Source organism: Rhinoraja longicauda, chromosome 26, assembly GCF_053455715.1.
Source record: "Rhinoraja longicauda isolate Sanriku21f chromosome 26, sRhiLon1.1, whole genome shotgun sequence".
Lineage (NCBI taxonomy): Eukaryota > Metazoa > Chordata > Chondrichthyes > Rajiformes > Arhynchobatidae > Rhinoraja > Rhinoraja longicauda.
Genome location: NC_135978.1, coordinates 320,812 through 347,258, shown reverse-complemented (window position 1 = coordinate 347,258; position 26,447 = coordinate 320,812). Strand labels below are relative to the sequence as shown.

Here is a 26,447-nt window from a genome sequence, read left to right as displayed (position 1 = left end):
TTTAAAAGATATTTGGACAGGCCAAACACAGGCAGGTGTGATTAGCATAGATGGTGCATATTGGTCGGCATGGGAAGTTGGGCCAAAGGGCCTGTTTCCGTGCCATATGGATGTTTGATAAATAGGTTATTCTTGTTAATTACAGGTGAGTATATTGACACAATAAATGCAGCATCTAATTTGACAAAACCATTTGCAGTAAAATAAGAGAGTACCAGAAAGATAAGTTTCTTTAAATCTTTTGTGTTTTTATCACGCAACACTTATGGTGGCAAATGGAAGACCTGATGGTGCAGTCATTATTCCTTTCCCATATATTGTATAAGCACAAGATATCAGACAGTGCGCTGCATTACTTTTATAATTGTACTCACTCCAGCAAAGGCTCTTAACCTGAAGACTGCTCATTCAGTAAGCTGCTGGAAGGACAACCATATTTTAAAGATCAGAGGTTACACACGGATTATTACATTGGTCATTCCAAAATCCACACCACCATCACTCATGAAATCATGCACATATACTGTAACAAATCACTTTGTGCATTCAACTATGGCAGCCCCCTGTGCTCGAGCTGGGGAGGTGTCAATCTCAGCCAATGTATTTTGTATTGAAGTTGGTGAGCATGTCATTTTATGGTGGTTTGGCCAAATGCCTGTGGAAATTGGCTCAGATCAACCGGCAGCTTCCAACAAGCTGCACTAATGTAAGATTAACTTTTGAGAATAAATCAAGTTTTTCTCATAAAAAGGATGAAGTGACCGTAGAAGTGATTCGGCTAAAAGGGATAAAGATCCATGCTCCAGTAACTAGACTGAGGACTGGAACTCAGGTATAGTGTATATCGATCTTACAAATACATGAGATCCTAATGGGGAATGACATGGTAGATGTTGAAATGTATGTATCTTGTATCAAGAACGTGAAGAGACAGATTTTAAAGAGAAATGTATTTTTTGTATCAAAATAAATCACAGTGGGTAGGAAGGAACTCCAGATTGCTGGTTTAAACCGAAGATAGACACAATATGTCCTGATGGAATGAATTGTAGAATCTTTATAGTGTAACGTAGGTTCACGAGGTTAATCAGTGCAGCGTAGGTTCAAGAGGTTAATCCCCGGGATGGCGGGACTGTCATATGAGGAAAGATTGGAAAGACTGGGCTTGTATTCACTGGAGTTTAGTAGGATGAGAGGGGATCTTATAGAAACATATAAAATTATAAAAGGTCTGGACAAGCTGGATGCAGGAAAAATGTTCCCAATGTTGGGGGAGTCCAGAACCAGGGGCCACAGTCTAAGAATAAAGGGGAGGCCATTTAAAACTGAGGTCCGAAAAAGCTTTTTCACCCAGAGAGTTGTGAATTTGAGGAATTCTCTGCCACAGACAGCAGTAGAGGCCAATTCACTGGATGAATTTAAAAGAGTTAGATTGAGCTCTAGGGGCTTGCAGAATCAAGGGATATGGGGAGAAGACAGGCATGGGTTACTGATTGTGGATGATCAGCCATGATCACAATGAATAGTGGTGTTGGCCCGAAGAGCCAAATGGCCTCCTCCTGCACCAATTTTCTGTGTTTCACTGTTTATAGTCTGCAAAATGTGGACAAAAATTAATCACATCTGTTTTGCTTTGATCAATAAAATTTTCAAAAATAGATAAGACTTTTGAATTACATTTTGATTATATTTTGTTAAGTTTAATTCTCTTTTAATTTTTTAAACATTCGTCTTGGCTTTTATTGCACAACAAGTTCAGTATTCAGGACATTATGGATAAGTTGCTAGTTAAATGTCTGATTTATTTGCCAGACGTGATACACGAGCTGTAAAAGTTGGCACATTTTAACTCTTCAGGTGCCGGTGTATGTGACAGGAGTTACGAGTTCCCAGACTCCGTTTTCCTTTGGTAATGGAGTACCCGGCCTAACCTTTCACTGGACAACAACAAAACGGGAGGTTATCGAGCTTGTCACCCGACATTCCGAGGTAAGATGTTATTTCCTCACATGTAGAGCAGATGTCCATGCTTATTTTAAATGCTCAGTCAAGAACATGTGTTCATTTAGCATTTAGAAAAATCATAACATCCACTGTTCAAATACTTCAAATAGCTACCTTCTTCAATTCTATTGTTTTTTAAATTTCTATAGATGATTTTTGGTGATCAAGCTAACTAAATGTTTGAGAAACATTAGTTTAGAAACAATAGAAACGAAGAATGTAATAGTCATCTTTATAGACTATTTTATGTGAAAAGTGTTTCGTATCTTTCCTTCCTCGTTTATAAATATACTTAATTTCTCCCTCAATACTTGCACACATACAACAGCAGCTTGGATGAATCTTTAGAACATAGAACAGCACAGCAACGTTGGCCCACAATGACCTTGCCGAACATGATGCTCATGTGCTTGTACATGAACCATGCTTCCGTGTGCCTATCTAAAAGCCTCTTAAACACCACTACCGTATCTCCTTCCACCACCACACCTGGCAGTGTGTTCCACTACTCTCAGCATGAAGGCTTTCCACACACATCTCCAATAAACGTTCCCCCTCTCACCTTATAGCTGTGCCCTCTAGTGTTGGACATTTTCGCCTGGGAAAAAGGTTTCTCCAAAGATATTATGTCCTTTGTTTATATGAAGATTGATGCCCAGTAAAATCTCATAACCTCTGAACTTTTCTGACTACGGTATTTGTTCAGTGAAACCCCAGCCCTTCAGAGACAGTCATGCCAATGGGCTGGTTGAGCATCCAATTCTGTTCCAGAATTCTCACATATGGCAAACCAGGAAGAAAGAAGCAACATTTTAAATAATTAAGATTTTACCACAAGCGGAATAAGGTTTACATTCAGATTACGGCTGCATTGCAATATTTAAATAACATACTCCTTTATATTTTGAAGTATTTATCCAAGGAATTATAATTCATGTACATTATAATATTTAAACCAGTAAATTACTGTTCCTTGGAAATACTCAGACTTTATGCAATACAGCAAAACCTGTTTATACAAACCTGACACTTTCATCACTTTATTCACAAAATGCTGGAGTAACTCAGCAGGTCGGGCAGCATCTCGGGAGAGAAGGAATAGGTGACTTTTCGGGTCGAGACCCTTCTTCAGACTGATGTCAGGGGGGCGGGACAAAGGAAGGATATAGGTGGAGACAGGAAGATAGAGGGAGATCTGGGAAGGAGGAGGGGAAGGGAGGGACAGAGGAGCTATCTAAAGTTGGAGAAATCGACGTTCATACCACCGGGCTGCAAACTGCCCAGGCGAAATATGAGGTGCTGTTCCTCCAATTTCCGGTGGAAATCTTTCATCACTTCATTGATTTCCTTTGAATGAGTTGGGGAAGGCTACAAAAAGCCCATTTTGCATAGAAATTCTGAATCACTAAGAGCAACTTCAGTATGCTCGTATTAAAGCATCTAAGCTTAGACTTCCCAAAGCTTGTGGCATATTCATTGTGTTACATCAGTGAATGCCCACAATTTGTGGTCATAACCATTGCAGACTCCATATCTTTTGGCAACTCAAATGCCCAGGAATAAAAGAGATTACAGGGAGTGGTACATATTGCCTATCACCTATCCATGTTCTCCAGAGATGCTGCCTGACCCGCTGAGTTACTCCAGCACTCTGTGAAATGTCACCTATCCATGTTCTCCACAGATGCTGCCTGACCTGCTGAGTTACTCCAGCACTCTGTGAAACGTCACCTATCCATGTTCTCCAGAGATGCTGCCTGACCCGCTGAGTTACTCCAGCACTCTGTGAAACGTCACCTATCCATGTTCTCCAGAGATGCTGCCTGACCTGCTGAGTTACTCCAGCACTTTGTGTTCTGTGCACTTTGTGTATTAACCAGCATCTGCAGTTCTTTGTTTCTACTCTCGACTCTCTTGTCATTGTGTTGAAATTCCTGCTTTTCTGCATTAGAACATCACACAATTAATTGAGGTTTTGGAGGAAATGCAAGGTTAGAATTTAAGATTTTCTTTTTAATTATAAAATGCCTCCTCCCACTTGGCACGTTTAGACTGGCCAATTTTACCGAGTCTGACCAGGGAAAACCCAACCATCCCATCCCAACCATCCCATCCCAACCATCCCATCCCAACCCAACCATCCCATCTCAACCATCCCATCCCAACCATCCCATCCCAACCATCCCATCCCAACCATCGCATCCCAACCATCCCTCTGAACTACAATAATGGCAGGCTGATGGAACATGGCCAATATGTGGGCTAATTTTAATAATAGTGAATAGATTTTAAAACACTGTAGCAGCATGTGAATAATACTCCTGCATGTTTTATGCTTCATTTATAGATTTCCTTGGAGCTCTCCGCAGAATATAATTTTGCCATGTTGCTGCATAGCCGAGCACAAGGGAAAACCGGTTTGAAGGTCACGGTAAATGCACAGGATCCATCTGCTGGACAGTTTGAAAAATTCGTGGACAAGTTTTCTGATGAGATTCAGATTATGGTACTTGTAAAAAGATTTTTGGTATAATTTAATAATAGATGGAGCCAGTTTGGAATGAACTCTGAAATGAGTTAGATCAGCTAATGATATAGATAACAATACAGTAGGAGGATTATTAGTAAATGACATCAGTGACCACCTTCCAGTTTTTACAGTTTATAACAGCAACTACGGAAAAAATAAGCAGGACAATAAACAAGAATACCGAAGGGTTAGGACAGAAGAGTCCATGGTTGCACTTAAAAATGATTTACTTGCACAAAACTGGGAATTAATATATAAAGAAAATGATATTGATAAAGCTTATGACGAATTTTTAAGAATATTTAAAATACTATATGATAAAAATTGTCCAATGAAACAATATTGTAGAGAAATAAAGTATAAAGATAATCATTGGATGTCAAAAGGATTGCTAAATGCCTGCAAAAAGAAAAACACACTATACAGAGAATTCATTAAACATAGAACTATAGAAGCAGAAAATAAATATAAGAAATATAAAAACAAGTTAACTAATATCATGAGAAATTGTAAGAAAGAATATTATAATAAACTATTAGAAAACAATAAACACAACATTAAGGGTATATGGAATATATTAAACAGCATAATTAGAAATAACTCTAGACAGATTAATTACCCACAGTATTTTATAGAAAATGATAAGACAATAAATAACATGGTTAATAAATTTAATAATTTTTTTGTAAGTGTTGGACCTAATTTAGCAGAAAAAATCCCAGATCCGGTGACATCTAATGATAATCTTATAGAAACGAATCCAAGTACAATGTTTCTTAAACCGGTAGAAGAAATGGAGATTGTAGATATTGTTAATAAATACAAGAATGAAACATCCACTGATTATAATGAGACAGATATGAAAATAGTAAAAAAGGTAATTGATGGGATTTCTAAACCACTAACACACATTTTTAACTTATCATTACAAACCGGTCAATTTCCCAATAATATGAAAATAGCTAAAGTTATTCCGCTGTATAAAACTGGAGATAAACACCACTTCACAAATTACAGACCTGTTTCTCTTCTCCCACAGTTCTCTAAAATTCTGGAAAAACTTTTCGTCAACAGATTAGACAATTTCATAGATAAGCACAATTTACTCTCTAATAGTCAATATGGATTCAGAAGTAACCGGTCAACATCACTAGCTTTAACTGAACTCATTGAACAAATCACAAATTCTACAGATAAAAAGAAATACGCTGTTGGGGTATTCATTGATCTAAAAAAAGCATTCGATACAATAAATCATGAAATATTAATCAATAAATTGGAACTATATGGGATTAGGGGGTTGGCTTTAGAGTGGGTTAGAAGTTATTTAAAGAACAGGAAACAATTCGTGAAGATGGGAGAATATCAGTCTGGATGTTTGGACATTGTGTGTGGAGTCCCCCAGGGGTCAGTGTTGGGTCCTAAACTCTTCATCATCTACATCAATGATATATGTAAATTATCAAAAATATTGAAATTCATCCCATTTGCTGATGACACTAACATTCTTGGTTCTGGTGAAAATTTACAGCAACTTTTGGTCAGTATCACCTCAGAATTTTGCAAAATTAAAAAATGGTTTGACATTAACAAATTATCACTAAACTTGAGCAAAACAAAAATTATGATATTTGGGAACAGTAAAAGAAACAATCAAGCACAGGTACAGATAGAGGGTGTTAACATAGAAAGAGTAAATGAAACTAAATTCCTTGGGGTGATAATAGATGAAAAATTTTGCTGGAAATCTCACATTAAACATATCCACAGTAAAGTATCTAGAAGCATTTCAGTTCTGGCCAAAGCAAAACATTTCCTAGATAACAAATCACTTCGCGTTCTGTTCACTAGTTTCACCTTATTTAAGTATAGAGGTGTGGGGAAGTACATATATAAGTTCACTACAACCACTATTCATACTGCAAAAAAGAGCCATTAGATTAATTCATAATGTCGGTTTTTGTGAACACTCCAACTCATTATTTATAAAGTCTAAAATAATCAAATTTTATGACATTGTGGAATATCAAACAGCTCAATTCATGTACAAAGTGAGAAACAATTTGCTACCAAGTAACTTACAGGAAATGTTTTATGAAAGAGAGGGGGGGTATAATTTAAGGGGAACATTAAATTTCAAGATTCGCAATACTCGAACAACAATGAAAAGATTTTCTATATCAATCAGTGGAGTAAAGCTATGGAACAGAATGAATGCGGAATTAAAACAATGTTCAAACATCATCCAGTTTAAAAACAAATATAAACACATGATTTTTTCTAGGTACAGTGAGGAGGGGGATTAACAGTCACCAGGGGTCTACATATAATAACACATCATTATTTAAATAAGTATATCTATATGAACATATAAGGGTGTATGAGTATTTTTGTATTAATATCTGATACTTGATAAATATTGATTAGGGAATGGGGGTAGGATTAAATGAGTTCACACTTCTTCCTATTCCTTTTCGCACATGTTAAGTAATGGATGAAATTCCTTGTATTTCTTCTGTTTTTTTGTTTATTTTGTTTTTTAATTGATGTCTTTTAACATGTTCGAAATAAAATAAAATGAAATGAAATGAAATGAAAGCTTTTTTATGGTCTGCTCTTATGACTGATGAACTAGTACATGGATAAGAAAGGTTGAGAGGGATATGGGCCAAATGTGGGCAGGTGGGACTAGAGTAGATGGGGTATCTTGGTCGGCATGGGCAAGCTGGGCTGAAGGGCCATGCCATTTGACTCTGAATTCAGTTCATTATCCAACAGTTTTTAAATATATGATAAAATTGTTCATTTCTGACGTAAAATATGCACAATTGAGAATGCATTCCCTGTATATCTAAATTATTAGCAGAATCTAAAGTATTATCAGAATAATAATTTAATACAACCTGTGTACTTTCTTCAGTACAACATGAAGTGTAATCATGGTAAATTAGTTATTATGAAATATGATTCATATAATTTTGATCTGATTGAATCCAGGTAATTATTGCTGAAAAATACAATTGGAAAGCATCTTTGCAAAAGCTGAAAAATAATAGGAATTTTATATTTGCTTTTTTCAAGTATGTGACATAATAATACCAGCACCTAGATTAATGACAACATATTCTCCTTGATGCAGGTGTTTGGAATACTACAACTCTTACCTCTCTCTCTGCCAGCAGAGGAAGTCCTCATGTCACCAAATTCCCAATTGAAGTTACAAACCTCTCGGTGAGTCTTTTCTTTCTTGGACTCACATTGCCCAAGGAGTACAAGTGTTGGAGGGTGAGCAGCAGCAACTTCTCAACCGGAGCAGTAACTGTGTCCGTGACAATGCTGCTCAAACCGTCCTCAGCTTCTTATTCAGTGTGTCACTGACAGATTAACATTGGTTCCTGCTGTTTATTTACTCATTAAGTTGTCAATGGAAACAAAGTGTAAAATCCAAGTTGTTTCTTTTTAAACCTATGCTTTCATCATAGAAAATAAAACATCCACTTCAAACACCAATGCCAACATTCCAAATCAAATATCAAACAAGTATATAAATGTAAGGTCTTATCCAATAATGACTTGAACATAATATTCACTTTAATCATTTTCCCTTTAGTTCAGCCAAAACTACTTTAGTCTTTAATTCTGAAGTCGTGGTAATTTTACACTAGCTTTCCCACACCAAATGAATGCCGAGTTAGTCATGCATTTTGTGTCTATCTTCTGTAAGTACCTGAGATCCCAATTCAGCCATGCAGACTGCAAACATTGAAAGTTTCCATCAGAGTAGACTAGGCTGATTGAGCCTAGCTTTGAGAGTTGAAGGCTGACATATGATGTGTTGCACCAACCTGCTCCCAAGGAAATAATATTTAAATGTGTGGAATTATGAAAATTGCTGTTTCTTTCTCTCTTTAAACCGTTTCTTTTAATAGATGAGCTTTAAAGTATATCACAGAATCAGGTACTTCTAAAGCTCTCTTTCTGGAATGAACAGGGATGGTAAAGCTCTTGTGAGTTACGAAGTACGCAAATGTCCTAATAATAAGTCTGTGATTATGGAGGATGGGCATGGACTATTGATGTCCGGACACAGAACGGGTTCTTCTGCCCTTACAGTAACATCGCGCGAATACTTTGGACTGAACCAAACCATTGTAACTGGAGTGAGGGTAAGCTTTTTACTATTTCATTATGCAATAAATTATAACCCACATACGATGATCCTTACTTTCTGCAGTGAAATTAAAAATGGATTTACCCAGTGATACTATTTGATGGCATCCAAAAATGAAGTTTGATAATGTGTACCAGTCCTGATCATAACAGTATGGTAATGTGAATACACAAAATGGAGATCGAGTTTTTAATAACACAGATGAGTAAAAGAAATTACAGAAGCCTTGGTGGAGATATGAGTCACCGTTAGACATGAGTGAGGTGCCAGATGACTGGAGGGTGGCTAATATTGTGCCTCTATTTACGAAGGATTGCAAGGAAAAGCCTGGGAACTATAGAAGAGTGAGTTTAACATCTGTGTTACTGGAGAGGATTCTGAGGAATAAGATATTAATGCATTTGGATAGCCAGAGGCTGATTAGGGATAGTCAGCATAGTTTTGTACATGGGAGATAGTGTCTCAGGAATTTGATTGAGTTTGATTGAGTTGAAGAAGTAACCTGGAAGGTGGGCAAGGACGTAGACAATGTCTATATGAACTTCGGCAAGGTCTTTGATAAGGCTTCGCATAGCAGGCTGCAGAGGAAGGTTAGATCACATCCATGGAGAGCTAGCTGTCTTAATACAGAATTGGCTTCATTGATGGAAGCAGAGGGTGGTGGTAAATTGTTTTTTAGTGTTATACCAGAATTTTGCCCGAACAGTCTGTGATCCATAGCGCTGTGGCCATAGCGCTATGTTTAAAGCCTATAGATCTGTGGCTGGTAGTGCTAGGTTTAGAACCCATAACACTGCAGCCAGCAGTTCTTTGTTTAAATCCCCACGTGCTAAGCTGACAGCGCTCTGTTTAAACCTTTGCGCGCCAAACCGGCAGCGCTATTGGGCAGGACTCACCGGCGTTTATTTCAACGGTTGATTTCTTACCTGAAAAAAGCAGGCGCCAGGAAGCCAGAAGTTAGTTTAGGTATGAGAGGTGGCAGTGTGAGCTGCGAGGAGGATGCTATGGGGCTGCAGGGTGACTTGAATAGGTTGGGTGAGTGGGCAGATGCATGACAGATACGGTATAATGTGGATAAATGTGAGGTTATCCAATTTGGTGGCAAGAACAGGAAGACAGATTATTATCTGAATGTTTAGTTTAGAATCAGTTTAGGAAAGGGGGAGATGCTTGTACATCAGTCACTGAAAGTAAGCATGCAAGTACAGCAGGCAGCGAAGAAAGCTAAAGGCATGTTGGCCTTCATTGCGAGAGGATTTGAATTTAGGAGCAAGGAGGTCCTAGTGCAGTTGTACAGGGCCCTGGTGAGACCGCACCTGGAGTATTGTGTGCAATTGTGGTCTCCTAATTTGAGGAAGGACATTCTTGCTATTGAGGGAGTGATATTGGGGGAGTGGGAATTTATTCTTAATTGTTAACTGTATGTTTGTATTGCCATTTGTGAGCGGAGCACCAAAGCACATTCCTTGTATATGCACACACTTGGCCAATAAACGTATTCATTCATTCACCAGGTTAATTCCCGGGATGGCGGAGATCTTATAGAAACATATAAAATTCTTAAAGCATTAGACAGGCAAGATGCAGGAAATTTATGCCCGATGCTGGGGGAGTCCAGAACCAGGGGTCACAGTTTAGGAAAACTTTTTTACCCAGAGAGTTGTGAATCTATGGAATTCTCTGCCACAGAAGGCAGTGGAGGCCAATTCACTGGATGTTTTCAAGAGGGAGTTAGATATAGCTCTTGGGGCTAAGGGAATCAAGATATACGGGGAAAAGGCCGGAATGGGGTACTGATTGTGGATGATCAGCTATGATCATATTGAATGGTGGTGCTGGCTCAAAGGGCCGAATGGTCTACTCCTGCACCTGTTCCTAACATGTTGTATTGTCTTGGCTGGAGCTATTTACAAAAAGCATATCTTAACATGCACCAAATCAGAATGTGGTTCATGTACAGATACCACATTAGCCACCACTAACTCATTTTCTCCTTGGCTCCTCAATATATAAATTTCTCTCAAATGTAGACCTGGGTTAGTACACGGTCTCCAAAAGCTAGTTTTAGATTGTAATTGTGAGATGAAAAGCATCTGTGATGCACTAACTTCACTGGTAGTCCCTCACAGCTCATTGATCCTGCCAGTAGTTCTAATGAAAGCCAGCAGGTAGCGGTATGGAGCAGGTAGTCTCTACTATGGAATGGTTAAATCAAAGATAATGCTCCTTTATTGCAAATGCAAATATTTGGGTCTGGGGATTAGGTTTAGGACTTCCATCTAACAACTTTCAGGAATGTTATGCCTTGGAGAGTCCCTCACACAGATTCTGAGGCTACCCTTATTCTGCGGCTTTCAGATATAGCAACAAATATTGTGTCACGGTCATGAATGGTTAATTGGCAAACCAGTACTTTTCAATACTGCTATTGTTTTAGAAATAAACCTTCTCTCAACTATAGCAAGCAGCCTCACTTTACCATTTAAACTGTTCAATTACTTCAATTTAAAAAAAAAGAAACTCATTGGTATTATAACGAATAAATACATTCTCATCAGTGTCGGAGTACCTACCAAAAAGGTGGTGATAAGTTGTTGTATTTAACAGATATTAATTGAGATTAACAGTAGTTTTAAATGCTTTTTGCATGCAGTCATCATAGATATTAATTGCCATTTTAACATTAGGTTGCTCCAGTAGCATATCTCAGTATTGTGACCAGTCCAATGTTGTACATAACCAAAAATGAAGAACTGACTGCCCTTCCTCTTGGAATGACATTGACTTTTACAGTCAACTTTTATGATCTCAGTGGAGACCAGTTTCACACACACAATACAGATTTATATTTAGCTCTTAACAGGTGAGCAGGACTAATTTTACCTTCCCTTTGAAATGACTGAAATTGTTATCTTAAATGAAAGATTAAAAGAACCAGTTCTTTTATGTTGATTTAAAGCTTTAAGTATAAGGCTGTAATATTTTAAGAACATCTAATTGATTTCATCTGATTAGAGCTAAGTAGAAAGCATTTTAAGAGTGTGTGATTAATATTTTTCTTTATACAACCTTCTCCATATACCATTGGTTTATCTTTTCTGTACATGATTAGTTTCTCCTTATCTAGGTTCAATCTATAGCTGTTTCCTTATTGAGATTAAACTTGCACAATTGCTGATTTGAGTTACTTCATTATTAACTTTAATTTATTTCACTGGGCAGACAACCAGGATATTTTTGTTGGGGGGTTGGTATATTGAAAGTACTCTGCTCCATTTTAATGTTCCAGTGAGGTTGTACTTGAGGTCCTTTGAGATTTCCCATTCACCACATCAAATACCGATTGAACTTGGCACCTGCAGTCCACAATGTCTTTGGCAGAGCATAGTACCATTTATGTTAGAACTGCATCTTCTCAGTTATATTGACCTATGAATGCATTGACATGAACTTGTAAATGGTTTACCCAAGAATCATTAATTATAATGGTAGGAGGCCAACATCCTCTTGTCCAATAATCCTTCTCACCTAGAATGCATCCTGGGAAACTCTGTTGCTGTCAGTTCAGTTTTCTGAAGTTGTAGAAACTATTCAGTTTGCACTAAAGGATCGAAGCATCTACAGCACTTCAGGGTCTGGAATGTCCTGCCGAGCACACGCTGATCCCGAGAGATGATGGCAGCATCTAAAAAATAAACGGGCCCTTACAATCCACATCACTGGCCTAATCCAATGAATTTGCTACACAGCATAGTTTTTACTCATCCATATGCAGTAGGTGACCGCTGGAGTTACAGCAGGAGTACACTGGAGGCCATGGAGTTTTCACCCATCAGTGCCTGAAGATGGTTATCTTCAGATTCCTCAAACTTAAAATGTATTTCTTAGATGTCTGCTGAATCTTTATTGTGCTGCTCTAGGTACCAAAGTGATATGATTTTTTTCCTAGAACAAAGTTAAAGAAGGTGCTTATTTGTGATAAATTTTGATTTGGTTTGTGAGGTGAATCACTGCCTTAACTCATTGTACAGTGGCCCCACCCACAGGCAGATTGTGATTCCACTACATAATGGCTTAGCATCGAGTACAGCCTGAAGTTATAATTTCCAAATGCTTTTCCTTTGGCAAAGCTGTCAACCTAATTCCATAGTTCACCCTTCCTATTTGCATGTTTAATTACATTTGATTAAAGTGAAATGTGACAGGAATAAAATTTGAAAGTAACAATTTTTTGCAATTTTATTTTAATTGCCTGAAATGTTAATGTATTTGTTCAAAATCAATGTAGGGACGATCTGCTGCTGATTGGGCCGGGCAGCAGTAATAACACCTATGTGGCTCAAGCTGCCAATGTGGGATTGACCATCCTGGCAGTTTGGGACAGCAGGCATCCCGGCATCGCTGACTATATCCCCATACCCATCCAGTATGCTATATGGCCCAACATATCAGAACACGTGGTACTGAGTGATGTGATATGCTTCTCCAGCGTCCTGGTGAATCAGGAAGGTTAGTCAACTGTCTGAAAAGAAGAATTTAATCTAATTGGTTTGAAGACTTCAAACAGCACATCCTATGGTTTTCTGGAACATTTACAAACTATCACCAAAGTATTCTTCTGTTGTGATTGATTTTCCAACACACTTGGCCAACTTTTAGGGTATTGGGTATAGAAATTGAGATGTTCTGTTACAGTTGTACAAGACATTGGTGAGGCTAGATTTGGAGTATTGTCTTCAGTTTTGGTCATCCTCCTGTAAAGATGTCATGAAGCCAGAAAGAGTGCAGAGAGGATTTACGATGATTTTGCCAGGACTCCAGGACTGAAGCTATAGAGAGAGATTGGGCAGTCTAAGACTTTATTCCTTGGAGCGCAGGAGGCTGAAAGGTGATCTGATAGAGGTGTATAAAATCATGAGGGGAAATCTTTTACGCAGGGTAGGAGATTCAATAACCAGAGGACATGGGTTTAAGGTAAGAGGTGGAAGATTTAATAAGAACTTGAGGGACAACTTTTTCACTCAGAGAGTGATGGATGTATGGAATGACCTGCCAGAGGAGGTAGTTGAGGCAGGTACAATGGTAACATTTAAAAGATACTTGGGCAGGTACATGGATAGGAACAGTTTAGAAGGATATGGACAAATACAGATAAATGGGACGACGTTAGAGGGCTATCTTGGGCAGTGTGGACGAGTTGGGCCAAAGAGTCTGTTTCTGCGCTGGATGACTCTGTGTCCAATGTAAGGTCAGCTTTCCTTAGCTAGCTTCCCTCCATCACCCAAAATCATGAGAGGGTAGAGAAGAACCATTTACTATCTCATCCAAAAGACTGCAACTAGGACAGTCATTACCCCTCTCCATGGCACTGGAATGTCATCCCATGTTAAATATTCAAGTCTTGAGAGGGACGTAGGGTGAGGCACTGGAATCCTCAACATTCTCGGAAGCAAGGATACTATTACTGCTAATGGCAGAAAATGCTGGAAGCACTCAGCGGGTCACGAGCTTACTTAGAGTAATGCTTATGAGGTATATAGATGGACACATGAACAGGCGGGAAATGGAGAGTTATAGACAGGCTGATGTGGTGTTTTCACTGTGGGTGCAGACATCATGGGCCGAAGGACCTGTTACTGTGCTGTACTGTTCTATGTATTGTAGTTGGTTAATTATTGGTGAACTACCTGATAATCATAGGAATTTCACTATTGACAAACTGTTTCTCCCGATGTCTGTATCATAGTTATGGCAAATCAGATCAATCTACATATGTCATGGTGCTGTACTTTGCTTTGTGAAGTTGCATGCTTTGTGCAATAATTATAATTTACAGTATGTATAATCCTCGTAGCTGCTAGAGGAAGAAAACATTCACATCAGTGGGTCCAACAGATTGGAACCCTAAATACCCCACACATTGGAGTGGAAAATGGTACTTTTTTATAATAGCATGTTGAAGGACCGACTTCAACATACATATTTACCATTACCTTTCCCTTGTTTCTAATTTTTAACAAACATGGAATATTACAGTTGAAATTGTTTCTGTGACTGATGTGTTCCGAGTGGTCTGTCAGAATGCTGAGCGAGTTTTTGCTGAATCTTTTCAAAGCTACTTATATACTGAACCATTCATTTAGGTGAGCCTGGGAACTGGTATGTCTTATCAAATGAAGTTCTGCAGATGGACAGTGGCACAGGATTGGGAGTTACCAGGGGCACCGGGTTGACCACCGTCTATTACGAAATTCCAGGAATTGTGAGAACCTACAGGGAGGTAAGGCTTTCATCATTTTACTTTTGGATAACAATGTCATTCATTGAGAGCTACTGCAACAAGTTAAGGGAAAACTATTTACCTTTTAGCTTGCTTTCTTAGTAGAAATTACTTGCTCACAAAAATGGGTTGTTAAAAGTTTATAAAAAAATAGTAAGAGGCTAGAGTGATCTTTTTCCTCCTTCAACCCATCTGTCATCTTAGAAATGAGTCATAAATTCTCATTACATCGTTCACGTTGTGCTTATATTGTTAATTGTCAAACTAAAACAGAAACTCTTAAAAATGTAAGTGTACTGAAGCCTTCAGCATTTCAACATAAATTGCATGCACTATTTTCAGATAAGAACTATGCCTTGGATTTGTTAGTTTTTTGTGCAATAATTCTCCCATATCCATTTCAGTTCACAGTTACCGGTGTAGGAAAAGCCTCCATTTCCTTTCATGGTTTCAAATATATTGTCGGCCTTCCTAAGTTTAATGTGTACAGATTTATTGTGACTACAATGAACAAAGAAATCAGCCTGAGGGGTGAGTGCTCACTATTTCTATCCACAAATGGGAAACTACAATTGTGTAGAGAGACTTAACCCTTAACAAACTAGGGCTAACTTTCAATGAAGCTGTAATTATACTTGCCAATCAGAAGAACAGACCAGGGGTTTGTCACACCCAACACTTTTATCTGCAACGTTCTCATTCTAAATTTTCACCTTCAGATTTATAATAGTGGCAATATATGATTTAGAAAGGAAGTGATTTACGTCAGCACATCCTGGTGAAATTATTTTCCACTGTGAACTCCTGTTTCACTCGACACTGACATCTCAATTCCCATATGAAGGAGATTGAGTAATAAATGTGATCTCACATTATTGAGTAAAATATTTGTTGGTGACTGAGAGAGCATAAAATTCTAATTAATATGGTAATGGTTAATCCTGAAGAAAAAAACTTCAAGGGGGTTATGGAGAGAAGGCAGGAGAATAGGATTGAGAGGGAAAGGTAGACAAGCCATGATTAAATGGTGCAGTAGTCTTGATGGGCCACATAGCCTAATTCTGTTCCTATTACATATGAAATGGTGGAATTTGAAGAACAGACCACATGGACAGTAATGCTAACACCAACATGAAGATGTACAAACAGCTTACGTTAAACTTTTTTTTTTTTCTATCCTGATTGGAGAAACATCTCTGAATCTCTTTTCTGTTCCCCTCCCCACCTCAGCTGGTTTGGTTGAAGTCAGGAGCTCATGTTGAATTAGGTCTGGCTGACAGCATTTTGTTGGCAAATTATCTCAAAGTATCTATGTTTTATTTACTAAATGCTTATAAATTAGTAAATGTGGTCAATTATACGTTAATGATATAATGCCTTTTTATTTGCCCAGGGGACTGCAGTTTTGCTCAGATTAAAGCTATGTCAAAACTAAAGCCAGAATCAAACCTTGCCTGTTCTGTGCGGTTTAATAATATTGTATTACAAGTCTTTGCAGGCTTCGTTTTCTCTGTGGAACCTGAATTCATTGCAGATACAGGTAAATTAGTCAAAAGGCTTTTCTAAAATTATATGATCGTTCACTGTTCTATGCCAATTTTAATGTTAAAATATTTAATAAAATCTAATTATTGGCAGAAATAATGTCATTTTCTCCAGATGTTACCTTTACTAGCAAGGCCAGCATTGATTTCCCATGCCTATATCCTCATGAGGAGTGACGAGGTGTGAATCTTTGTGCTTATAGATGGTACAAAGGTCCTGGGGTGTGTCACAGACTGTAAGACACCTAAACGTCTGATCTTTTCTCGTAACCAGAGTATTTGTGTGGCAGAACCATCTAAGATTCTGGTCAATGATAAGCCCGGCCTCCCCCCAGGATAATGATTGTGGAGTCTTGGTGTTGGCAGTGCCAGTGAACATTGAGGGATTGGATTTGACTCGCTGTTGGAGATATCTATTGGTTGTGTGGCATCAGCTGCCTCTTATAGATTTATGCCTGCAGGTCAATATTCACAGGTTCCTTTGCTGAGAAGCTGTGAATGGAATTGAAAATGCTGAGGATTGGATCTCACCGGTTAAATGCCTTCTTTGTATTCCTGCACAGTTAAGGATTTGAAATTGTTTGTATAAATGAGTATTGTACAATGGATCACTGCTGAATGACCCATTATTGCCACCAAAAAGTATTGAAAGTTGCCAGATACAAGTACAAAATGGTCTGAATTTTGCAACACTTGTCACTGTGAAACTAACAGCTGATTTGGGGATTTCCATCCTCGCCGAGATTAACATGGAAATATCAAAGCCTTTCAATGATTCATCCATTCACTGCAGGTTACACAGTTGGCAGACTGCTCTCATAGAATTGATAGAAGTCGTACAACGAGATCTGGACGTACAACGAGATCTGGGTGTCTTAGTGCATCAGTCACTGAAAGGAAGCATGCAGGTAGAGCAGGCAGTGAAGAAAGCCAATGGAATGTTGGCTTTCATAACAAGAGTAGTTGAGTATAGGAGCAAAGAGGTCCTTCTGCAGTTGTACAGGGCCCTAGTGAGACCGCACCTGGAGTACTGTGTGCAGTTTTGGTCTCCAAATTTGAGGAAGGATATTCTTGCTATTGAGGGCGTGCACTGTAGGTTTACTAGGTTAATTCCCGGAATGGCGGGACTGTCATATGTTGAAAGACTGGAGCGATTGGGCTTGTATACACTGGAATTTAGAAGGATGAGGGGGGATCTTATCGAAACGTATAAGATTATTAAGGGGTTGGACACATTGTGGGAGTCCAGAACAAGGGGCCGCAGTTTAAGAATAAGGGGTAGGCCATTTAAAACTGAGATGAGGAGAAACTTTTTCAGTCAGAGAGATGTGACTCTGTGGAATTCTCTGCCTCAGAAGGCAGTGGAGGCCAATTCTCTGAATGCATTCAAGAGAGAGCTAGATAGAGCTCTTAAGGATAGCGGAGTCAGGGGGTTATGGGGAGAAGGCAGGAACGGGGTACTGATTGAGAATGATCAGCCATGATCACATTGAATGGCAGTGCTGGCTCGAAGGGCCGAATGGCCTACTCCTGCACCTATTGTCTATTGTCTATAAGTCGTTAGTAATGTAAGTTATTTACCAAGAGATCATGTTGTTAGATACAGCATGAATCTTGCACTTTAATGCATAAGGACAGAGTGAGGATTTTAAAAATGAGAAACTGGGCCAGTTATTGGTCAGTCACTGTGTCTTTTTCACGTTCCTACAATGGTCTTTCTGACCCTCCATCAAAGCAGTGAAACATGTTGGCGTAGGCTGTGATGGGTTCCTGAAACCTTGTCCAACAAGCACAAAATTTTAAAAAGTGAGAAATCCTTAAAGATGTTTCAACAGGCTTGTGGAAAATATATAAATCCAGTGCATTTATAAAAATAAATCATTATCAGAATGGATTTAAAATTTGCCACAATTACAATCTGAAATTATAGTAAACCCTTGCCATAACCGGGCGCACGGGGGGAGATGGTATCCGTTATTGCTGATTGTTCACTATAACCGAATAAGAGAGTTAATATGTAGTACTATCGGAAAAACAGCCAATAAACATACACTGCACAATAAACAGTAAAGGACACAAAATACACAATGCTTTGGAGTGCCACGGTAGAGTTGTTACCTCACCCCATCAGAGATCCGAGTTCGATCCTGACCTTAGGTGCTCCCTGCGACAGCGTGGGTTTCCTCACACATTGTAAATTTGTAGTTTAATTGGCTTCTGTGAATTGTGCGGATTCTGTGAATTGCTGGTAAGAGCCACTGACTCACAGTGCCAAAGATGGGTTCAATCCTGACCACTGCCAAAGATGGGTTCAATCCACCACAGTGCCAAAGATGGGTTCAATCCTGACCACTGCCAAAGATGGGTTCAATTAACCACAGTGCCAAAGATGGGTTCAATCCACCACAGTGCCAAAGATGGGTTCAATCCTGACCACAGTGCCAAAGATGGGTTTGAACACATGTGTTTCCTCCAGGTGCTCCGGTATACTAGTTCTACCTTATACATTAGGACCAGTTCACAGTGTAGAACAGGACTACATTGACTTTGCAGAGTGGGAGAAAGATAGACCAGTACAGGAGTTAAGTGGAAGACAAGATAGACCAGTACAGTACTTCTGTCCTATAGACACTGAATTGGCCCTTGTTTGTAGGATAGAACTAATGTACGGGATGATCACTGGTCAGCGCAGACTTGCTGTTTCGACACTTTTATCTCCGAACTAAGCTAAACTAAAATGGTTCACAAAACACTATTCAAAGGTGTAATTCTCCAAAGCATTCAAAATGCTTTTATTAATACAGTAATAAGGACTATAAAAAAAAGTTTATTTCTAAAACTAAACTCCATCCACCTAGTGGTTATTCTATGAAACACCAAACTTGGTCGACAACAGACTATGACCGAAATCCATTATTAAGAGGTCCATTAAACGAGGGTTTACTGCATTGACATCTATAATACGTGTCTTTTGTTATCAGCTTTACAAAGAGCCTTTCTAATTGTAGGTCACTACAGCTGTACAGTCATAATAAAAGAATTACCAGATGCTATGTACAGGGAGTTAAGCACAGGTGGAGACACCTATGTCTCTGTGAAGGCTTCTGTTCTCGGAGGACATTACGCGGGCCAAGTGGGAAGAACAGAGATTCCTTTCATCCCTGGATTTTACATGAACCAATCAGCTGTTTCTCTCAGCCATAAAGAACCAATAATAAACATCACTATTTTTGGCATAGATAGAGTATTGAATGAACTGGAGGTAAGCACAAAGTACTGTTGAGTTCAACCTGATTGCTATAGAATCCCTGAAGAAAGTCTTGGGATTGCAATGTAAATTTGACAGCATCACAAATATCAACTTTCTCGGCCAGGAGTGGGAAGTTGCTGAGTTGCAACTTCAACTGAAACATGAGGGCCACACTAAAACAAGTGCAGCCCCTTCCCCACACCACAACTTCAACTGAAACATGAGGGCCACACTAAAACAAGTGCAGCCCCTTCCCCACACCACAACTTCAACTGAAACATGAGGGCCACACTAAAACAAGTGCAGCCCCGTCCCCACACCACAACTTCAACTGAAACATGAGGGCCACACTAAAACAAGTGCAGCCCCTTCCCCACACCACAACTTCAACTGAAACATGAGGGCCACACTAAAACAAGTGCAGCCCCCTCCCCACACCAGAACTTCAACTGAAACATGGGGGCCACACTAAAACAAGTGCAGCCCCTTCCCCACACCAGACAGGCAGGCCCTCCACTTACATTTAGCATTTTCTGCATCAGATTTTAATTGGATGCATGGAAATTCCCAACCTATTAATTTGCATGAAAATATTTTTTTCACATTTAAAGGAATGAATAGCTAGATAATTGCATCAAAGTATACTTCTACTTTGGGATTGAATTGGGAATTCACAAGGAGTTTTTTTGAGCTTCATAATCTATGCATTGAGAAAACTTGGTATTTGTCGAGTCAAAATAACCACATTTTGGTATTTAGCTGAATAACGTTAAAACGTTTTACAAAAATAATAATATAGTAAAATAGTATTATTTAATATATTTTATTTACATTTACCCTTTTTCACCCTCTCCTCCTTGTTTACATAAACATTTACCTAATACTAGGATGTAATTATTGAAGTACCAGCCACGCTGTAATATCTGACATCTTACTCATATGAATAGTAGAAAGCCTTTTTAACTGTGAGACCTCATTAATAATTAATCAACAACTTTTATCACACAATGATCAGAGACAGGCACTTTGCCTAGCTCTTCTGTTCAGAACTTGTGACTCCAAGGTCAGGTATATATTTTTTGCAATGATATCAGATAATTTTGCACATTGCATCAATGAAATCTAACCAGAATGTATTACCTAGGTAATCATAGTTATCTTTAATTTTGTGTTTGAAATTGTATTTTTTTAATTGCATAAAAGCATTTGTATTACCTTATTTAATTTAAATCTTAGGTCCAATCTCAATCATCTGCCATTGTAGTGAGTCAGCCCATTAAACTACTTGCGGTACCCAATATTGTTTACACACTGAGCACTGCCAATGTTAGCCTTCTCCAGCAGGGCATGTCATGCACCAATATCAGCGTGTCCAGCCCTCTGACACGGCAGGTGATGCATGTGGTCGTCACAGTTCTGCGGACCGGATCCAGCAGCGGGACAGGAGGCAAGATTCAGCACCTCCGGTGCAATATTACCTTTCCATGGTCTTTGTAGAGCTGTGTCAAGTGAAAGTTTCTTTTCACAAATGTATTTAGTTCATACTTTCGGTTTTAGAACTGCATTTCTCAAACATTTAAAAACGGTAATTCTCTGTTCAAAACCATCTTTCACAGAAACTTTGAGCGAGTTCGTTATATTATATTGCATTTCATCTGCTCTGCAGAGATGTTGTTTTCTCCATTCGTGGAAGAGTAAAATAGGGTGAAAGAATCAGACTTGTAAAACCCCTCTATTGCATCACACTTGAGATTTCCAGAGGCTTTACCTTCCTGGCTATCTGAGCCTGCCTCCAGGTGCTTACACTAGAAATGGTAGATCACCAGGGGTCAGAGAATGGTCAAAGTTCCTGCAGGCTAAACTAATCAAAGCACCAGGATAATTTCCCCAGACATATCCTCACTGCTTTCCTTCCTCAGTCATCACGGCCAGAGACGTCTTATCTCGGCATTTCAGCATTCAACACATGCTCTCTATGTCCATTATGTTCTAACCCTCCTCTAAACTGTCTCTTCATATAAATTCCCAAACTAAGATACGTGGTTATGTATTGACCCTGCCATTGAAATGCCCATGGTAATGCCATCATCCCAGAGCATCTCTTTTTACCTCATTGTTATATCTACCTTCCAACATTTCTGTATCGGCCTCTGGTGAGCTGGGGGAACTCTCGCAGTATAATTGCACTTTCAAAATTGCCTTCCTTTGGCCACTATTTCTTCAGTGACTGATATGATCTTTACTTTCATCCTATACTAAATTAAAACAATTACACTCTCTCACCCTGGTTGGTTAAAGATAATTGTGATCATTATAACTACTTCATTAATAATCAAAATATATATTTGATTAAATATAAATGTTCGTAAAGATATTGGACAGTGATGCTGGTAATACTATCCCAGCCTATATATATATATATATATATATATATATATCCCAGCATTTGACAGTATAAGCATATTGTGTATTTACTTTAATTTATTCACATATTGTATTCGGGAACTCCTCCAAGACCACTGTCCAATAATTTCACATATTTAGCAATAAGCAAACATAAATTTATTAATATCAAAGTGGAGTTAATGCTACTCTTTATTAGTTCTTTATTAGTTGAATTTTATTCTATTCCTTGTATATGCACATACTTGGCCAATAAACTTATTCATTCATTCATTCATTCATTCATTCATTCATTCATTCATTCATTCATTCATTCATTCATTCATCATTCATTTTAAAAGAATATCCAATAACATAACTCAATCTTTGCAATGGAAATGAAAACATTAAGCTTTTTTCCAATGGAAGACATTTTAAGGGTATCGTCTTTCCATAGGCAGTAACTTGAATAATTGCATACAGTCAAAAAAGCTGTGCGTGGTATGCATTTGAAGTCCCATTTTGTACAGATTCCAAACTCAAATGTATCCAATTTTCATTACAACAATGTGACTGAACCAAGTGCAGCATATTATTTAGAATCACAATGTGACAGTTGACAAATTCGGCCCATCAGATGACATTTTTTTAATGTTACATAGATTTGTCTTTTGAGGAACCTTCTTTCTTTGACCAGCTAGTGGAATCCTACCAGGTGCTGATGTTCACCTTGTTTGCAGTCCTGGCTACAACAGCTGTCATCTTTATTGGTAAATACTATCTGTTATTACTTTCAGTGTATCACGTGCAATCAGAGATTTCCTCTTGTTCCTATTGCTCTTCTAAATTTGGAAATTAGACTGCCAAGTGGCCATAGGACAGTACAACATGGGAACAGACTTGGTCACAATATCTGTGCTGAACATGCTGCCAAGTTCAACTAATCTCCTGTGCCTCCATGTGATCCATATCCCTCTATTTCCTGTATGCCTATCTAAAGCCTCTTCAACACCGCTATGGTATCTGCCTCCACCACCACCCCTGGCAACACATTCCAGGCACTGACCACCTTCAGTATAAAATAAAATTTGCCCCATACATCTTCTTTAAACTTTCCCCCTCTTCCCTTAAAGCTATGCCCTCTTAGAGTCACAGAAGCATTTTGCATGGAAACAAGCCTTGCATGGAAACTTGTCCATGCCGACGAAGATGCCCCTTCTATGCTACTCTCACCTGTCTGCGTTTGCCCTATATCCCTCTAAACCTTTACTATCTAGAGCCACCACCCTATCTGTGCCTGATGGAGGGAATTGTTTGTTTGACCTGGATGGGCAGCACACAAAAAGAAACCCTGTAGATCTGTCATGATTTATTCAAGGCCTAACTAAACAGTGTACACTGGGAACTGCTCTAGGAGAATACAAAGTGTTTCAATGATTCACTGCACCACAGGCTTTTTACACACTTTTTACACAATGGTTATAACAAAGATGGTCTTGATCCAAAACGTCACCCATTCCTTCTCTCCAGAGCTGCTGCCTGTCCCGCTAAGTTACTCCAGCATTTTGTGTCTATCTTCGGTTTACACCAGCATCTGCAGTTTAAGAATAAGGGGTAGGCCATTTAGAACTGAGATGAGGAAAAACATTTTCAGTCAGAGAGTTGTGAATCTGTGGAATTCTCTGCCTCAGAAGGCAGTGGAGGCCAATTCTCTGAATGCATTCAAGAGAGAGCTAGATAGAGCTCTTAAGGATAGCAGAGTCAGGGGGTATGGGGAGAAGGCAGGAACGGGGTACTGATTGAGAATGATCAGCCATGATTACATTGAATGGTGGTGCTGACTCGAAGGGCCGAATGGCCTCCTCCTGCACCTATTGTCCGTTGTCTATAAAATAAATGGTAATCACAACTTATATTCTTATTGTAGCTTATAACGCCTTCTTGACAAGGATACAGACTATTCCTGTAATTTACGTCTCAGCACCACAGCAAGCTGGTAAAGTAGGACGTTTTAACTATGCCACAATGATACTCTTTATGTTTTGGACTTTGGTTATATTATTAATCAAATGTAACTACGCCCACTGCAGAAATTACTGAACAAGAGGGTAAAGTTTCTCTTGTTATAACCCTGTACCTCTGCTTTCTTTCCCATGTCACCCCAAACCACCCTGCTGTGCTCCCATCTCTCCACCATTTCCCACAGCTCCCCCCTGTCCCAGTCACCCTGCTCCTTTCCCTTCCTTTGTACACATCTCCCAATCCCGGGTCCCCCATTTCTGTCTTTCCCCCAAATCTTTCCACCCACATCACTCATCCAGCTTTACATTTCACTTCTCTGTGTCTGAAATTCTTTTGTCTCCTTTTCACCTCTCGTCTTTATCACATCTCTCATCTGCTAATCAATCCTCCCCTCACTGTATCCAACTATCACTTGCCAGGATTTGTTCCGTCCACATCTCTTTTCCAGTCGTTCCCACCCCCCCTCGACTCCAATCAGTCTGAAGTGTCCCGACCCAAAACGTTGTCCATTTCCTCCACACACGCTGCCTGACCCACTGAGTTCCTTCAGCACTTTATTTTATTTAATAATTAAAACCCATTCTGCCAAGATATATCATGTTGTTTTGATACAGACAATGTAAGATACCAAAGGTTTATTTTCTCATTTCACTTTGTTGTTTAGGTTACACCTCAACACCTCCTTGTAGTAACCCACGAAGGCGATATCTGCAGTCTTGGCTGTGGAGTGTTCGTTGACAAACTTGTGGAGAGCCAGTGCAATTAGCTAGCAGTAAGAATTACTTTTGTAAAATATGACTGCATTTTGTTGTGTTTAAAATTCAAGCAAATTTAATCTTGTCTTCATTAAAGCTTCTGTTAGCAGACATCTAAATTATGACACTGACTGCATTTACAACATTACGTTAAAGATTGTAACTTCAGGGTATATTGAGACACACTATCGGTTTCCTTATAATCCCGGACATTATCCAGCAATATCGTCTCATTAACTCATCAATTTGATTTGTAACCTGCCTTGGGAGGGAACGTACTTTGTCAATATCTGGTGTCATAAATTAGTATAACTAGCATGAATTTCAGGAGTGTAATTACTGTGTGCGTGGAGAATGTCATTTCTCACTTAAGAAAATCAGCAAAAGAAAAATTATTCAGCATCTGTTAATTGTACTTCTGAATCTATCCTAAGTTGTTGGTTGCAAGTTTCATCATTTAAATATTGCTGTCTTGCCATCATTTGATCTTGTAGAACATTAGTCATTCAATCTTGATTGTTATAAAACCGAGCATGTTTATCGTTGTAGGTAGTTTAAAGTTGAATGTCTTTAATTTAGGTGCAATAAAATTCAGAGGGAAATTAACAATATGTATCGTTACATTTAGAATGTGGAGTTTGGTACTGAAACTTTGTGATTCAGTTTACTTGGCTTCATACATTGGGAATAAAAAGGTTATTTTAATTTCGAATGATTCCAACTTACAATGTAGCAGATTTATGTGTGTGTAGTGATTAAATAAATATATTTTACACATCGCTGAGAATAAATCCAGCTCACCGAAAGATCCATTTGAAAGGATGATTTTAAGATATATTTGACCCAGAAGAGGGGAATCAAGAACCATAGTTCAAGGTGAGAGGGGAAAGATTTAATAAGAATCTGAGGGGTAACTTTTGGGAGAGATTGAGTAGCATGACTCTATTCCTTGGAGCGCAGGAGGATGAGGGGTGATCTTGTAGAGGTGTATAAAATCATGAGAGGAATTGATCAGGTAGATGCACAGAGTCTCTTCCACAGAGTAGGTGAATCGAGGACCAGAGGACATAGGTTTAAGGTTAAGGGGGAAAGATTTAATATGAATCTGAGGGGTAACAATACAATACAATACAATACAATATATCTTTATTGTCATTGTACCCAGGGGTACAACAAGATTGGGAATGCGCCTCCCATACGATGCAATAATTTAAGTAATTAACAGCAACCCAACGAAACGAAACAATTGTAACAGTTTTTAGACAGGGTAAAGTGCAAGTTGATCTATGCGTTGTGGCCATCCGGCTCAGCAGGACCGGTTCATAGCAGCTATGGCCCTGGGGATGAAGCTGTTCCTGAGTCTGGAGGTGCGGGCGTAGAAGGCCTTGTATCGTCTGCCCGATGGAAGGAGTTCGAACAGACTGTTGCAGGGGTGTGAAGAGTCTTTGTGGATGCTGGTGGCTTTTCTGAGGCGTCGTGTGTTGTAGATGCCCTCCAAGTCTGGTAGCT

General features: G+C 38.9%; 1 protein-coding gene across 1 annotated transcript in view; it reads left to right on the top strand.

Annotated features, from left to right (window-relative positions):
- LOC144606544 (nuclear pore membrane glycoprotein 210-like) overlaps positions 1-25,453 on the top strand; it is a 92,423-nt gene extending 66,970 nt beyond the window's left edge. Inside the window, exons 26-40 of the mRNA XM_078422798.1 lie at positions 752-832; positions 1,858-1,989; positions 4,352-4,510; positions 7,674-7,765; positions 8,526-8,700; positions 11,393-11,568; positions 12,994-13,214; positions 14,849-14,985; positions 15,390-15,516; positions 16,379-16,525; positions 19,538-19,791; positions 21,016-21,226; positions 22,824-22,931; positions 24,089-24,157; positions 24,848-25,453. Of these exons, the coding sequence (XP_078278924.1) occupies positions 752-832; positions 1,858-1,989; positions 4,352-4,510; positions 7,674-7,765; positions 8,526-8,700; positions 11,393-11,568; positions 12,994-13,214; positions 14,849-14,985; positions 15,390-15,516; positions 16,379-16,525; positions 19,538-19,791; positions 21,016-21,226; positions 22,824-22,931; positions 24,089-24,157; positions 24,848-24,921 (2,163 nt within the window). The 3' untranslated portion in view covers positions 24,922-25,453. The remainder of the gene's footprint in view (positions 1-751; positions 833-1,857; positions 1,990-4,351; positions 4,511-7,673; positions 7,766-8,525; positions 8,701-11,392; positions 11,569-12,993; positions 13,215-14,848; positions 14,986-15,389; positions 15,517-16,378; positions 16,526-19,537; positions 19,792-21,015; positions 21,227-22,823; positions 22,932-24,088; positions 24,158-24,847) is intronic.
- The last annotated feature ends 994 nt before the right edge of the window (positions 25,454-26,447 follow it).